The sequence below is a fragment of the Mobula hypostoma genome, chromosome 20, assembly GCF_963921235.1.
Source record: "Mobula hypostoma chromosome 20, sMobHyp1.1, whole genome shotgun sequence".
NCBI classification, from domain to species: domain Eukaryota; kingdom Metazoa; phylum Chordata; class Chondrichthyes; order Myliobatiformes; family Myliobatidae; genus Mobula; species Mobula hypostoma.
The window spans coordinates 6,966,579-6,982,568 of NC_086116.1; the positions used below are offsets into that span (position 1 = coordinate 6,966,579).

The window sequence follows — 15,990 nt, forward strand, 5'->3', positions numbered from 1 at the left end:
AGCATAATAATAGCTGCTAATACCATGTGTCACCCACCCCCACCTCCTTTCATCTTGTTTTCCTCTGTGCAAAGTTAGCACAGTGTGTGCTGCTTCAATAGTACTGGATGTTATTCCAGTCGTTTCCTGAGAGTAAGTGGAAATGACAGCACCTGCTGTGGTCACCATTGTATTTAGGTCTGTCCCTGGGGGCGTTGAAGGTTACGTCATTATCAAATGATCACATTTCCTTTGCATTCTTTAAGCTTTGTGACAAACGCTGAAATATTGCATGTTAGTAACTGTGCTGATTACAGTTTAAAATTAAACAAAGCACCTATCTGCAGTGTAAAGGCAGACGGTATTGAAAATTAGTCAGCGGGTCAGGCAGCATCTGTGGAGAGAGAAAGGGAGTTAATGAATCATGTGGATGAACTTTCACCAGTCCTAGGAGTAGGTGGAGGTAGAGCAGCTTTAAAGATGCAGGGAAAATGAAGAGGGACAGAAAGAATAATAGGGATGATATTAGTATGGGAGAGATTCATTAATGAACAAGATGATAGTGTGAGGGAACAACTGCCCGACAATGAGTCAAACAGATTAGCTATCAGAAAATATTTAAAATAGTAGACAATAGACAATAGGTGCAGGAGTAGGCCATTCGGCCCTTCGAGCCAGCACCGCCATTCACTGTGATCATGGCTGATCATACACAATCAGTATCCAGTTCCTGCCTTATCCCCATAACCTTTGATTCCGCTATCTTTAAGAGCTCTAGCCATCTCTTTCTTGAAAGCATCCAGAGACTTGGCCTCCACTACCTTTTGGGGCAGAGCATTCCACATATCCACCACTCTCTGGGTGAAAAAGTTTTTCCTCAACTCCATTCTAAATGGCCTACCCCTTAGTCTTAAACTGTGGCCGCTGGTTCTGGACTCACCCATCAGCGGGAACATGCTTCCTGCCTCCAGCGTGTCCAATCCCTTAATAATCTTATATGTTTCAATAAGATCCCCTCTCATCCTTCTAAATTCCAGTGTATACAAGCCCAGTCGCTCCAATCTTTCAACATAAGACAGTCCCGCCATCCCGGGAGTTAACCTTGTGAACCTACGCTGCACTCCCTCAATAGCAAGAATGTCCTTCCTCAAATTTGGAGACCAAAACTGCACACAATACTCCAGGTGTGGTCTCACCAGGGCCCTGTACAACTGCAGAAGGACCTCTTTGCTCCTATACTCAATTCCCCTTGTTATGAAGGCCAGCATGCCATTAGCTCTCTTTGCTGCCTGCTGTACCTGCATGCTTACTTTCAGTGACTGATGAACAAGGACACCCAGATCTCGTTGTACTTCCCCTTTTCCTAACTTGACTCCATTTAGATAATAATCTGCCTTCCTGTTCTTACCACCGAAGTGGATAACCTCACATTTATCCACATTAAACTGCATCTGCCATGCATCCGCCCACTCACCAGTCTATCCAATTTCCTGCCTAATATAAATTTCCTTCAGTTCATCCATTACCCTAGGTCCTTTGGCCACTGGGAGATTGTGTGTGTCTTCCCTAGTGAAGACAGATCCAAAGTACCTGTTCAACTTGTCTGCCATTTCCCTGTTCCCCATAATAAATTCACCCGCTTCTGTCTTCAAGGGCCCAATTTTGGTCAACTATTTTTTTCCTTTTCACATACCTGAAGAAGCTTTTACTATCCTCCTTTATATTCTTGGCTAGTTTACCTTCGTACCTCATTTTTTCTCCGCATATTGCCTTTTTAGTTATCTTCTGTTGCTCTTTAAAAGTTTCCCAATCCTCTGGCTTCCCACTCATCTTTGCTATGTTATTCTTCTTCTCTTTCATTTTTATACTGTCCTTGACTACCCTTGTCAGTCACCGCCTCCCCTTACTCCCCTTAGGATCTTTCTTCCTCTTTGGAATGAACTGATCCTGCACCTTCTGCATTATTCCCAGAAATACCTGCCATTGTTGTTCCACTGTCATCCCTGCTAGGGTATTGTTCCATTGAACTTTGGCCAGCTCCTCCCTCATAGCTCCATAGTTCCCTTTGTTCAACTGTAATACTGACACTTCCGAGTTTCCCTTCTCCCTCTCAATTTGTAGATTAAAACTTATCATATTATGGTCACTACCTCCTAATGGCTCCTTTACCTCGAGGTCCCTGATCAAATCCGGTTCATTGCACAACACTAAATCTAGAATTGCCTTCTCTCTGGTAGGCTCCAGCGCAAGCTGTTCTAAGAATCCGTCTCGGAGGGACTCCACAAACTCCCTTTCTTGGGGAGATAATGTAGGAGCAAGGTTGGAAATCTGAATTAAAGAAGTTCATTGTCTGACATTATGAGTTCATTGCTGAGGAGGGAGGCTGTAGCTCATCTGGTCAGAAGCTGGGATGTTAAACATGAACCTGAATTGAGCTTTAGTGGGACCAAAGTTCAAGTTCACTGCCTCAGATAATGAACACGTTCACTTCCAACGAAGTTTTTCGCTGTACCTCAGTACATGTAACAATAGTAAACCAATTAAAATGCTAGAAGTTCAAACTTCAAAGTAACGTAATTATCAAAATACATATATGTCACCATGTAAGTACTTAGATAAGAAAAACTTTATTTTGCATACCATGCATACAAATCATTTCATACATCGGGGCATTGAGGTTGTACAAGGAAAATAATAACAGAATGCAGAATATAGTGTTACAGTGGCAGAGAAAGTGCAGTGCAAAATTCAAAGTTCAAAGTAAATTTATTTTCAAGGTACATGTATGTCACCATATACAACCCTGAGATTCATTTTCTTGCAGGTAATTCATAGTAGTTACAAACAAACTGAAAATAATCAATGACAAAAACCAAAGTGCAAATAAATACAAACTGTGCAAATACAAAAAAAGCAAATAATCATCATAATGAAAAAATAACAATAAAATGCAGGGTCATGAGAAGTTAGATTGTGAAGTGAAGAGTCCATCTTTTCATATAAGAGATCTTTTCAATTGTAATTTAACAATGTCCTTGAACCTGGTGGTATGTGCTTTCTGGCTGTTGTATCTTCTGTTGGATGAGAGAGGCGATAAGAGAGAATGTCTGGGGTGGGTGGGATCTTTGATTATCCTTTGATTAAGATTTCCAGCCTTGGTTGTAGATTAACAAGAAAAATATCCGCAGATGCTGGAAATCAAAGTAATACACATAAAATGCCGGAGGAACTCAGGCAGACAGTCTCTATGGAAAATAGTAAACAGTCGATGTTTCAGGCTGATACCTTCATCAGGACTTGAAGGGTTTCGGCCCGAATTGTCAACTGTTTACTCTTTTCCATAGATGCTGCCTTGTCTGCTGAGTTCCTCCGGCATTTTATGTGTGTAATTTTAGATGTACATTTCACAGAACTGTTCTGTTTGACACATCCTTCTGGGTATTCACTCCCTAATGCTAACACCTCATTGCTGAGTTTGTGATGCCTGGAACAGACAATAGGCAGGAACTTGGTCTCCCTTGATATCGGAATAAAAAGCAAGTGCCAGACTAATGTTTAGTTTCCAAGATATATAACAGATCATATGGTGAGTATTGAGTGCAGTTCACTGAATGGAAAGGTTTAAGTGCACCACCGCTTAAGCAGGAAGGAGTGCTTGGGAGTTGGATGCTGGAAATAAACAGAAAATGTTGGAAACACTCAGCGGGTAAGGTGGCATCTGTGGAGGAGGAAACATAATGTTTCAGGTAGGAATGTGGGGCCTTATGCCTGATACATTGTTTTTCTCTTTCCACAGATGTTGTCTGTCAGAGTCAGAATCAGGTTTATAATCACTGACATATGTTGTGAAATTTGTTGTTTTGTGTTAACGGTACAGTGCAACTCCTCTCTGATTGTAGTAATGACCAGAGGACTTGGTTGCTGGGGGTCCTTAATGATGGATGCTGCCGTTTTGACCCACTACCGTTTGAAATTATCCACAGTGCTGGGGAGCCTGGTGCTCACGGTGGAGCTGGCTGTCTACAACTCTACAGCCTTTTCCGATCCCATGCATTGGCCACTCCACACCACCTGAGAGCTCCCAGCATTTTCTGTTCTTGTATCCGATGTTAGATTTCCAGTTTCTGACATGTTAAAATTTTCATTTAAAAGAGCAGATGTTGCCCCTTTCACTCCTTAACCCACAATTTGGATTCACTGTTGCTTTGAAAACAAATGTGACATGCAGTTGTATGTAGAGTGAGATTCCAACAATGCAAGCAACAATAATTTAACAAATGCCTTTAATGTAATAAAGTGCCTGAAGGTGTATAAAACCGCAAACAGCAAAAACAGCTGCCAGTTTTAAAAGCAGAAAGTGCTGGAAACACCCAGCTGGTCAAACAGCATCTGTGGAGAGAAACAGTTAATGTTTCAAGTCAAAGACATTTAATCAAAACTGAGAAAGTTACTCTTGGCAGTAGGGAATATGGGGGAGGAAAAATACAAACCAGTTTGCTCTGGAACCACAGGAGCCTGGCAGTGGAGATATGCCCCACACTCTGGGTTGTATCAAATCAGAATCAGAATCAGGTTTATGGTGACTGACATTAGTTGTGAAATGTGTTGTTTCATGGCAGCAGTACAGTGCAGGCATATCAAATTATGTTACAATAATGAATAAATAATGAGAAAGATGAATAGCAAGGTAATGTTCATGGCCCACTCAGAAGTCTGATGATAGAGGGAAAGAAACTGCTTCTAAAGCGCAAACACGAGGAAATCTGCAGATGCTGGAATTTCAAGCAACACACACAAAAGTTGCTGGTGAACGCAGCAGTCCAGGCAGCATCTCTAGGAAGAGGTACAGTCGACGGTTCGAGCCAGGACCCTTCGTCAGGACTAACTGAAAGAAGAGCTAGTAAGAGATTTGAAAGTAGGAGGAGGAGGGGGAGATCCAAAATGATAGGAGAAGACAGGAGGGGGAGGGATGGAACCAAGAGCTGGGCAGTTGATTGGCAAAGGGGATACGAGAGGATCATGGGACAGGAGGTCCAGGGAGAAAGACAAGTGGGGGGGGGGGACCCAGAGGATGGGCAAGGGGTATAGTGAGGGGAACAGAGGGAGAAAAAGGAGAGAGAGAAAAAGAATATGTGTATATAAATAAATAACGGATGGGGTACAAAGGGGAGGTGGGGCATATTTTAATTCCACGTCCCGTTCCCATTCTGATATGTCTATCCACGGCCTCCTCTACTGTAAAGATGAAGCCACATTCAGGTTGGAGGAACAACACCTTATATTCCGTCTGGGTAGCCTCCAACCTGATGGCATGAACATTGACTTCTCAAACTTCCGCTAATGTCCCACCTCCCCCTCGTACCCCATCCGTTATTTATTTATATATACACATTCTTTCTCTCGCTCTCCTTTTTCTCCCTCTGTCCCTCTGACTATACCCCTTGCCCATCCTCTGGGCTTCCCCCCCTCCCCCTTTTCTTTCTCCCTGGGCCTCTTGTCCCATGATTCTCTCATATCCCTTTTGCCAATCACCTGTCCAGCTCTTGGCTCCATCCCCCCGCCTCCTGTTTTCTCCTATCATTTCAGATCGCCCCCTTCCCCTCCCATTTTCAAATCTCTTACTAGCTCTTCTTTCAGTTAGTCCTGACGAAGAGTCTCAGCCCGAAATGTCAACTGTACCTCTTCCTAGAGATGCTGCCCGGCCTGCTGCGTTCACCAGCAACTTTCATGTGTGTTGCTGTTTCTAAAGCATTGAGTTTAGGTTTTCAGAGTCCTGTGCCTGCTCCCCGGTGGTAATAATGAAAAGAGGGCGTGTCCCAGATGGTGAGAGTCCTTAACAATGGACGCCACCTTTTCAAGGCACCACCTTTTGAAGTGTCCTCCATGGTGCAGAAGCTTACGATTGTGAAGGAGCTGGCTGGGTCTGCAACCCCCTGAAGGCTCTTACAATCCTGTGCAGTGATGAATGCAAACAGTCAGAATGCTCTCCACATTACATCTGTTAAATTCTGGTGAGGTGTAAAGTCTCCTCAAACTGCTAATGAAGTATAGCTGCTGAGGTGCCTTCTCTGCGATTGCACCAATATGGGAGGACACCATCACTTCCCTTTGCTTATTGCTTTGGGACCTCTGACATTTAAAGAGGCAGTCTGAAACTTGTTGGGAAAACAGCACCTCAGACCATCTGCTGCTCTCTCAGTGCTCTGCCAGTCTGTCTGAGCGGCATGTGTTTTCAACACTCTCCCTTTGGCTCAGCGCTGTCGTAGCTCAATGTATGAATGGCAATCAGAAATCTGTTGTGGCGACAAGTGTAAACTTGCTGAAGGTTATTGCTGTTTTGATGTAGAGATATTGTCTGACACTCCTTTTTCCTTCTCTGTTTTCACTCTCACCCATAGGTGATGGACCTGACCATGTGCCTCAACAAAGAACGGATCCAGCTGGAGCAAATTCAGGAGGAGAACCAATGTCTTCGTCAGCATATCAACAACCTGACTACCGAGATTAAAATATTGCAGGACAAGGTCAGTGAGTGGGGTAAAGCGAAGACTCCTTAATTTGTAACTTAATTTGATACTCAGACTTGGCAGCTTTTGCCAAAATTCTCAGTAGGTCAGTCAGCATCTGGGAAGATTGTCAATGGGGCAGGTAGCATCTGTGCAAGGCAAAACAGACTGAGAATCAGAATCAGGTTTATTATCCCTTATGTATAACATGTACTTGTTGTTTTGTGGCAGCTGTACAGTGCAAGACATAAATATTACTATAAGTTACAAGCATATACTGTAAAGACGAATAATGTGACAGTGTTCATGGGTCATTCAGAAATCTGATGGCGGAGGGGAAGAAGCTGTTCTTAAAATGTTAAGTGTGTGTCTTCAGGCTCCTGTACCTTCTCCTCAAGGGTAGAAATGAAAAGAGGGTATATCCCGGGTGGTCAGGGTCCTTAACGATGGATGCTGCCTGCTTGAGGCACCACCTCCAGAAGATGCCCTCAGTGGTGGTGAGGACTGTGCCCGAGATGGACTGGCAGAGTCTACAGCCCTCCACAGCCTCTTGCGATTCAGTGTGTTGGAGGCTCCTCACCAGCCACTGATGCAACCAGTTGGAATGCTCTCCACCGTGCATCTGTAGAAAATTTGTGAGAGTCTATGGTGACATACCAAATCTCCTCTAACTCCTAATGAAGTACAGCCACTGGTATGCCTTCTTTGTGATTTCACCAATATATTGGTCTCAGGATAGATCCTCAGAGATGCTGACAGTCAGAAGCTGCTCACTGACCCCCTCGGTGAGGACTGGTACGCGTTCTCCTGACTTCCCCTTCCTGAAGTGCACAGCCATTTTCTTGGTCTTGCTGACATTGAGTGCAAGGTTGTTGTGACACCACTGAACCAGTGACCCACCTCACTCCTGTACACCTTCTTCATCAGAGAGAGGGTGAGAAGGCACGCAAAGTTGACCACAAGTGGCATGCTGTAAGACAGGAGAGGATATTCAGCCCCTCAAGCCATGCTAGCATCTGGCTGGGTTGTGACTGGTATGTCCCTCCAGTACTTCGTTTGGCAGCGTCAACAGATGCTCCAATAGTTCCAGTTCCATACTCTGTGGCAGAGAAATCCATGTTCCCAGTAATATTTCTCCTCAAATGCCCTGACTTTAATTTTCCCAGTTAAATTCCCATTCTGACCTGTTATACATTTTAAACAGCAGAACCGTGGATTAGCTGGTAGAGCTGCTGGCTCACGGCTGCAGAGATCCAGATTCAATCTTGACATCCACTGCTCTTTACATGGAGTTTGCACGTTCTTCCTGTGACTGCGTAGGATTCCTCTGGGTGATCCGCTTCCTCCCACATCCCAAAGAGATGCTGAAAATATTGATTTTTTTTTCCCCCTCCATTTATGTTGTCTGACCTGCTGAGTTCCTCACTTTGTGTGTGTTCCTCAAGATTTTTAGCATCTGCAGGATCTCTTATGTAGTCTGTATGGAGTTCATATATTTAATAAGAGATGGTAACCTGAAATCAGGCTGAAGATATGCCAGAAATTCCAAACTTAGAACAAGTATAATTCTAGAAGAGGTATCTTCAGATATAAAGAGATGAAATGCCCTGCAAAGTATGGCAAATTCCTCTTAAAATTGGTTGTTACTTGTAACTAAATTTGAGGCTTGTGTTGCAGGAGCCATCACACACTGTGCTGCCAGTGCAGAATCAGGCATGAAATAACAAGAAACTATATTTATATAGTGCCTTTAATGTTGCAGCATGTCCCCTGGGGGGTCATGGGGGGGGGCAGCGGATGTAAGTCACACAGAATTTAACACTGGGTGTCATTTATCAAAAGTTTGCTCAAGGAGGTGGATTTTAAAGAAGTAGGCAGTACACAAAAAGAGTTAGGAAGGGAATTCCAAAGCTTAGGACTTACGCAGCCTACGGAATATAAAGGCAAGCTGAGGCTTTATATGGCAATGTTCAGATGACATTTGGGATATTGTGAGCAGTTTTGGTCCCCTTACCCAAGAAAGGATGTGCTGGCATTGAGACGGTCCAAGGGAGGTTTATGAGAATGACCTTGGGAATTTAAGGGTTAACATGTGAGGAGTGTTTGAAGGTTTTGGTCTTGTACTCGCTGGAGTTTAGAAGAATGAAGGGGGATCTCATTCATACCTACGAGTATTGAAAGGCCTATATAGAGTGGATGTGGAGAGGATTTTTCTAATAGTGGGAGAGTCTAGGACTAGAGGACACAACCTCAGATCAGAAAAACATTCCTTTAGAGAAGGGACAAGGAGGAATTTCTTTACACAGATGGTGGTGGGTCTGTGTTATTCATTGCCACACACGGCTGTATATTTAAAGCAAATATTGATAGGTCTTGATTAGTAGGGGTGTCAAAGGTTACAGAGTCAAGACAGGGAGTTGAGATGACTAATTTATCAACACCATGATGGAATGTGGAGCAGATCTGATGGGCCAAATGGCATAATTCTGCTCCTATGGCTTAGCTACCATAGGAGGGACTGTGGGTTGCAGAAATGGTGGAGCACAAACCCTTTGGAGAGTTGTTGGGCTGGACATAGAAGGGAATTAACTTCCACAACCTTTGCACCTGGGAGGGCAAACTGTGAGGGCTAAACCAGGCATAGTCCATGTCAGGATGGGGGGGTGGTACCAGGACAAACCAGAGCACAGTGCCTGAGGGAATGCTGTCACAAGCCCGAGACAAACACTTGAATCTCCAAGAAATAGAAAGCTACTAAGTGCTGGCAACCTGGAACAGGTTAGATGGGTGCAATGGCCAGCATTTCAGTGTGTCCTGTTCTGTATGATGCTACGACTCTGTGAAAATGAGATTGGTTTCATGGCACTACGAATTACAGACAGACACAACATGGAAACAATCGTTTCAACCCACCAAGTCCATGCTGACCGTCAGCCATCTGTTTACACCTGCTCTATTTTACTCCCATTTTTTATTATTCTACCTATATTCCCATCAATTCCCCCAAGATTCTACCACTCATCTCCTCACCATGGACAACTTACATAGTCATAGTAGTATAGTCACAGTCATACTTTATTAATCCTTGGAGAAATTGGTTTTCGTTACAGTTGCTCCGTAAATAATAAATAGTAATAGAACCATAAATAGTTAAATAGTAATATGTAAATTATGCCAGTAAATTATGAAATAAGTCCAGGACCAGCCTGTTGGCTCAGAGTGTCTGACCCTCCAAGGGAGGGGTTGTAAAGTTTGATGGCCACAGGCAGGAATGACTTCCTATAACGCTCTGTGTTGCATCTCGGTGGAATGAGTCTCTGGCTGAATGTACTCCTGTGCCCACCCAGTACATTATGTAGTGGATGGGAGACATTGTCCAAGATGGCATGCAACTTGGACGGCATCCTCTTTTCAGACACCACCGTCAGAGAGTCCAGTTCCATCCCCACAACATCACTGGCCTTACGAATGAGTTTGTTGATTCTGTTGGTGTCTGCTACCCTCAGCCTGCTGCCCCAGCTCACAACAGCAAACATGATAGCACTGGCCACCACAGACTCGTAGAACATCCTCAGCATCGTCCGGCAGATGTTAAAGGACCTCAGTCTCCTCAGGAAATAGAGACGGCTCTGACCCTTCTTGTAGACAGCCTCAGTGTTCTTTGACCAGTCCAGTTTATTGTCAATTCGTATCCCCAGGTATTTGTAATCCTCCACCATGTCCACACTGACCCCCTGGATGGAAACAGGGGTCACCGGTACCCTGGCTCTCCTCAGGTCTACCACCAGCTCCTTAGTCTTTTTCACATTAAGCTGCAGATAATTCTGCTCACACCATGTGACAAAGTTTCCTACCGTAGCCCTGTGCTCAGCCTCATCTCCCCTGCTGATGCATCCAACTATGGCAGAGTCATGTTGTTACAGTGGGCAATTAACCTAGCAACCCCCACATCTTCTGGATGTGGGAGGAAACCAAGGAACCTGGAGGAAACCCACCTGGTCACAGGGAGAACATGCGAACAGCACCAGGGGTCAGGATTGAACCTGGGTTTCTGGCACTATGAGGCAGCAGCTCAACTGGCTTCACCTGTGTGTCACCCAAAAGGTTAAGGAATTAAGGGATTAGGGCATATTTACATGTAAATATACTGAAACCGGTGAATAAAATTGATCCCTGGAACACACTCAGCCAACACAATAACCTGTTTCTCATGCGGATTTATTGCTGAATGAGTTCCTGGCTTTGATGAGAAGGGAAGGGAAGAAAAAAACAAAAAAAAATGTCGCAATACTGTGCTTTACATTCACAGCTTTAGGATCAAGAAAGTTATGTTTGTCTCGTGCACACTATGCAATTTTGAGTTCCGAAATTACACGCCTGACAAGGACAGTTGTTCCTAGTATTACTAACTAATCAGAGGTGCCCTTATCTACATCATCTGGATTTCCAATTAGCCACGTGCCTGATTAGTAACTGAATTAGAATTTATTTAAATCTTACATCTATCCCACAACGTGAGGGAGTAAAGATCTTTGCATTATGACTCAGTTGCAAAGTACAGACGTGTGAAATTAAAAGTCTAATGGCTTGTAGAAAGAAGCTGTCCCGTAGCCTGTTGGTCCTGGCTTTAATGCTGTGATAGTGTTTGCCAGATGGAAGCAGCTGAAACAGTTTATGGTTGGGGTGACTGGTGTCCCTTCCAGGCCGTCTTTCTGCACCTGCTACTATAAATGTCCTCAGTGGAAGGAAGTTCTCATCCATAGATGCGCTGGGCTGTCTGTACCACTCTCTGCAGTGCCAGCAATTGAGGTTGGTGCCATTCCCATACCAGGTGATGGTAGAGCCAGTCAGTATGCTCTCAATGGTGCCCCTGTAGAAGGTCTTGAGGATTTGGGGGCCCATGCCAATTTCTTCAGTCGTCTAAGTTGTAAGAGACGCTGTTGTGCTTTTTTGCCTCAAAGCTGGCGTGTACAGTCCAGGTGATATCATCGGTGATGTGTATACTGAGGAACTTGTAACCACTCACCCTGTCATCTGCAGTCCCATTGATGCTGATCGGGTCGAGCCTGTCTCCGTTCCTCCTGTAATCCACAATCAACTCTTTCATTTTTTGGACACTGGGGGGGAAAGTTGTTATCCTGTGTCAGGGTGTCAATCTCTCCTCTGTAGGCTGTCTCATTACTGCTAGAAATAAGGCCGATCAGTCATGTCACCTTTGAATTTGATCATCAGATTGGAGCCGTGTGTGGCAGCACAGTTGTGGGTGTAAAGGGAGTAGAGGAGGGGACTCAGGACACAACCCTGGAGGCACCTGTGTTGAGGGTCGGAGGGGCAGATGTGAGGGAGCCCATCCTTACCACCTGTCGGCAATCCGATAGGAAGTCTGGGATCCAGCTGCACAAGGACGGGTGCAGACCGAGGTCTCTGAGTTTCCTGTCAAGCCTGGGGGGAATTATGGTGTTGAACGCTGAACTGTAGTCCAGGAACAGCATTCTAATGTATGCATCCCTCTTCTCCAAGTGAGTGAGGGTGGGGTGTAGTGCTGTGGCTACGACATCATCAGTAGACCAGTTCCGTTGGTAGGCGAACTGTATGGGGTCCGGTGTGGGTGGTAGCATGCTGCAGATGTATCCTTTAACCAGCCTCTCAAAACATTTCCTTATATTTGAGGTGAGTGCGACAGGACGCCAATCGTTCAGACATGCTACCTTAGTTTTCTTAGGTACAGTGACAATGAAGGACGATTTGAAACAGGAGGGCACTACACACTGGGAGAGGGAGAGGTTAAAAATGTCCATAAACACACCAGCCAGTTTGTCCAGCACACACTTTAAGGGTGTGCCCTGGGATGCTGTCCGGCCCTGCTGCCTAGTGGCTGTTGACACGTTGGAATGCTCTATGTACCTCAGCCTTGGAGATGACCGAGGTGCAGGTCTCGTCGGTGGCTCTCCTCAGGGGTTCAGTCCTATCAACCTCGAATCGAGCATGAAAAGCAATGAGCTTGTCTGGGAATGAGGTGGCAATATCGGAGGACTGCCAGGTTTCCTGTTGAAGTCTGCGATGGTGTGCAGTCCTTGCCATACACTGCATGTGCCATTGTCACAGAGCTGTGACCGCATTTTATTCTTGTGTTGCCATTTTGCCACCTTGATGGCTCGACGTAAATCGTAGTAATTGAGGTGCACACCAGTCTCGTTGCATGGTTCTGATATTTATCAGGACGTGATTTTTGGTCACTTAATGTAGGAGTGCTTCCTTTCAGATTTATTTGCCACATGTACATTGAAATGGATTATTTGCATCAACAGCCAACACACCCAAGGATGTTCTGGGGGGCAAGTGTCGGCACACATTCCGATGCCAACATAGTATACTCACTACGCCCACGCTCGGCCAAATTACACAGATCACGACAACCAACAATAAAACAACGGATCTGTGGTGAGGCCAACAGCCCTTGTCCTGGCTGGTTTGCCAGTTCAACATCCAACCACAGATGTCCTTTGTCTCACTTCCTCATTGCTGGTCTTCTTCACGACTAATTTAGAAAGTAAAATAATGTGGGTATCTCTAACTTGCTGGGTGGTGACTCAAAGGGACAGGATAACACCTGCACGGGTGACGAGGCAAACTAAATCAACACAAAGAAGTTTAAAGTTAGCGGTGAGAACGAACTTGTAAAATTCCCTGCACATGTTTGGTTATTTAGCATGGAGAATATACTTAAAGGCAAGAATATTTAGCCACGGTATATTAATAAGCTTTTTATCATAATCTGGCAGTGATAATACCTGAAGCAGGAACATAAGATATGAAAACATATGTGAGAAGAAGTAGGCCATTCAGCCCATCAGTCAGTTCCACCATTTAATCATGGCTGATTATATTTTTCAACCACGTTCTCCTGCCTCCCCCCGTAACCCTTAATCCCCTAACCAATCAAGAGCCTATCAATCTCTGCCTTCAATATACTCAATGACTTGGCGTCCACAGCCCTCTGCAGCAACGAATTCCACAGATTCACTACCCTGTGTCTGATGAAATTCCTCCCCATCTCAGTTTTAATGGTCCATCCCTTTATACTGAGGTTCGATCCTAGACCCTCTTACTAACAAAAACATGGTGATCTTTATCACTGATTCTAAGGTAAGCCTGAACTAAAGGCAGGTGCAATCATTCCACCAAACCTACTCCAGTGATGGTGCTGAAGAAATGGATATAAAAGTTTGCACTTCCACTTACATTCCAAGCTACTTTCATAAAATAAGTTTTGATTTAACAGATTCATATGGATTCAAATTCAAGTTTGGAGTGGCATGGTAGTATAGTGGTTGGTGTAATTCTGTTTCAGTGCCACGAACCCAGGTTCAATTCCCACTGCCGTCCATAAAGAGTTTGTACGTTCTCCCTGTGACTGCATGGGTTTCCTCTGGGTGCTCTGGTTTCCTCCCACAGACCAAAGAAGTGCAGGTTAGCAGGTTAACTGATCACGAGCATGTAATTAAGTGGCGCGGGCTCATTAAAGGCCTGTTACTGTTCTGGTTCTCATAATAAATAAATTACTGAGACATGTGCAACTGCAGAAGCTGGAATCTGGAGCAATGAGTGATTTGCTGCAGATACCCAGTGGGTCGAGCAGCATCTGTGGGGTTAGGGAAGGAACTGATCATTTCCACGGATGCTGCCCAACCTGCTGAGTTCCTCCAGCGTGTTGTGAATGTTGCTTTGACCCCAGCACCTGCAGAGTATTTTGTGTTTACTGTTGATGCTTCAGGTCGAGACATGCATGAGGCCCAGGACACCAGAACACAGGTCTGGATGCAGGGTCTCGACCGCAGACGTGGACAGTTTCTTCACACCCACAGACGTCGATTCACGAAATTCCTTCAGAGGATAGTTCGTTCTAAATTTATCGACTCTGATGCACTAAGTTATTGAGGCTGCTGACCGAAGAGGCGTGAATGAGCATTACCTTGCACGTGTCAGTGGCTGGGTAAGCAGATGTGATTTAGCAGCGTTACAGACAACTGGATACGGTGAGAATAAGAAGCTAAGCCACTGCCCCTGAAACAGGAACCTGTGTACTTTATTTACTGTCAATCTTATTTAGAGATTCAGTGTGGAATAGGCCCTTACTGTCCTTCAAGGCTCACTGCCCAGCAACCACCAACTTAACCCTAGTCAAGTCACGGGGAGAATTTACAATGACCAACTAACCGACAAACCAGAATGTCTTTGGACTGTGGGAGGAAACCAGAGCCCCCAGAGAAAACCTATGCATTCCATGGGGCGTGTGCACAGGTTCTTTACAGATGACATTGGAAATGAACTCCAAACTCCGATGCCCCAAGCTCTAACAACGTTGCGCTAACCACTCACTGTTGTGATGTCCCACCCCAGTAACAGTCTTGAGGAAATGGATATTAAAGTTTGCAATTGCATTTACTTCCTCAGTTATGACCTCCCTTCCCTTTCCAACAGGAGCATAGCTTGAAAGGCTATTGAAATTTTCTGACCTGTTCCAACATTACTTGGTACCCTCTTCCTCTGAGGGATGAGGTGGGATGGGTGATGAGGACAGCAGGCTGGTGTTGGACTCTCCAAGTGTATATGCATCAACGAGATGCCCACAAGACCAACCACATTGTCAGAGCAAGTTAAAGCATCGAAAGTCCAGGCCCTTCAGCCCACGATGTTGTGCTGACCTTTTAACCTACTCTAAGATCAATCTAACCCTTCCCTCATGCGTAGGCCTCCATGTGTCTCTGTTAGAGCTTCTTAAGTGCCCCTAATGTATCTGCCTGCACTTCCACCCCTGGAAGGGCATTCCGCAGACCCACCAAGCTCTGTAAGGAACCTACTTCTGATAACCCCCACTATACTTTCATCCAGTCACCTTACAAAATATGCTCCCTAGTATTAGCCAGTTTTGAAAGTAGTTGGCCAAAACACAATGCCTCATCTGGAAAACGGTCTGTTTCTCCAAGCAAAAGTAAACATTGCTGGCTCATTCACTGGTTACAGCACCATCTGCAGAGACGGGAACAGTTATTGTCTCATGACTGATGACTGAGTTCTGATGAAAAGTCAACAATCTGAAATGTTAACTCTATTTCCCTCTCTTCGGATGCTGTCTGACCTACTGTGTGTTTCTACTATTTTCTGTTACTTTGTTTTCCTTACTGCTTTTGGTTACAAGACCCCCTTATTCTTAGATTAGTCATCTCTGACCATTACCTCTTCCAAACTAAAAAATAATTCAAAAAATGCACATATTTTGGAAATGGTGCCTGTGGACAAAAGAGTGTTTAGTAAAGCTTTCAAATGTAAATTTTTAGTGATGCAGAGAAGATTTCATTTGGGTCAGACTAAATTCCATTCTTTAATAAATAGCAGTCAAACAGACCCAGAGAGAAAAAAAACATTAAAAAGTCGAATACTTGGGCTCAGTTTCTGCAAGTTTCATTGCAGGTGGCAGATAATTTAATTGAGTTAAAAGTTGGAT

At 44.6% G+C, this 15,990-nt stretch overlaps 1 protein-coding gene across 1 annotated transcript in view; it reads left to right on the plus strand.

The window, feature by feature from the left end:
- LOC134359587 (lamin-B1-like) overlaps positions 1–15,990 on the plus strand; it is a 202,019-nt gene that overhangs the window by 82,422 nt on the left and 103,607 nt on the right. Inside the window, exon 7 of the mRNA XM_063073086.1 lies at positions 6,378–6,503. Coding sequence (XP_062929156.1) covers positions 6,378–6,503 — 126 coding nt within the window. The remainder of the gene's footprint in view (positions 1–6,377; positions 6,504–15,990) is intronic.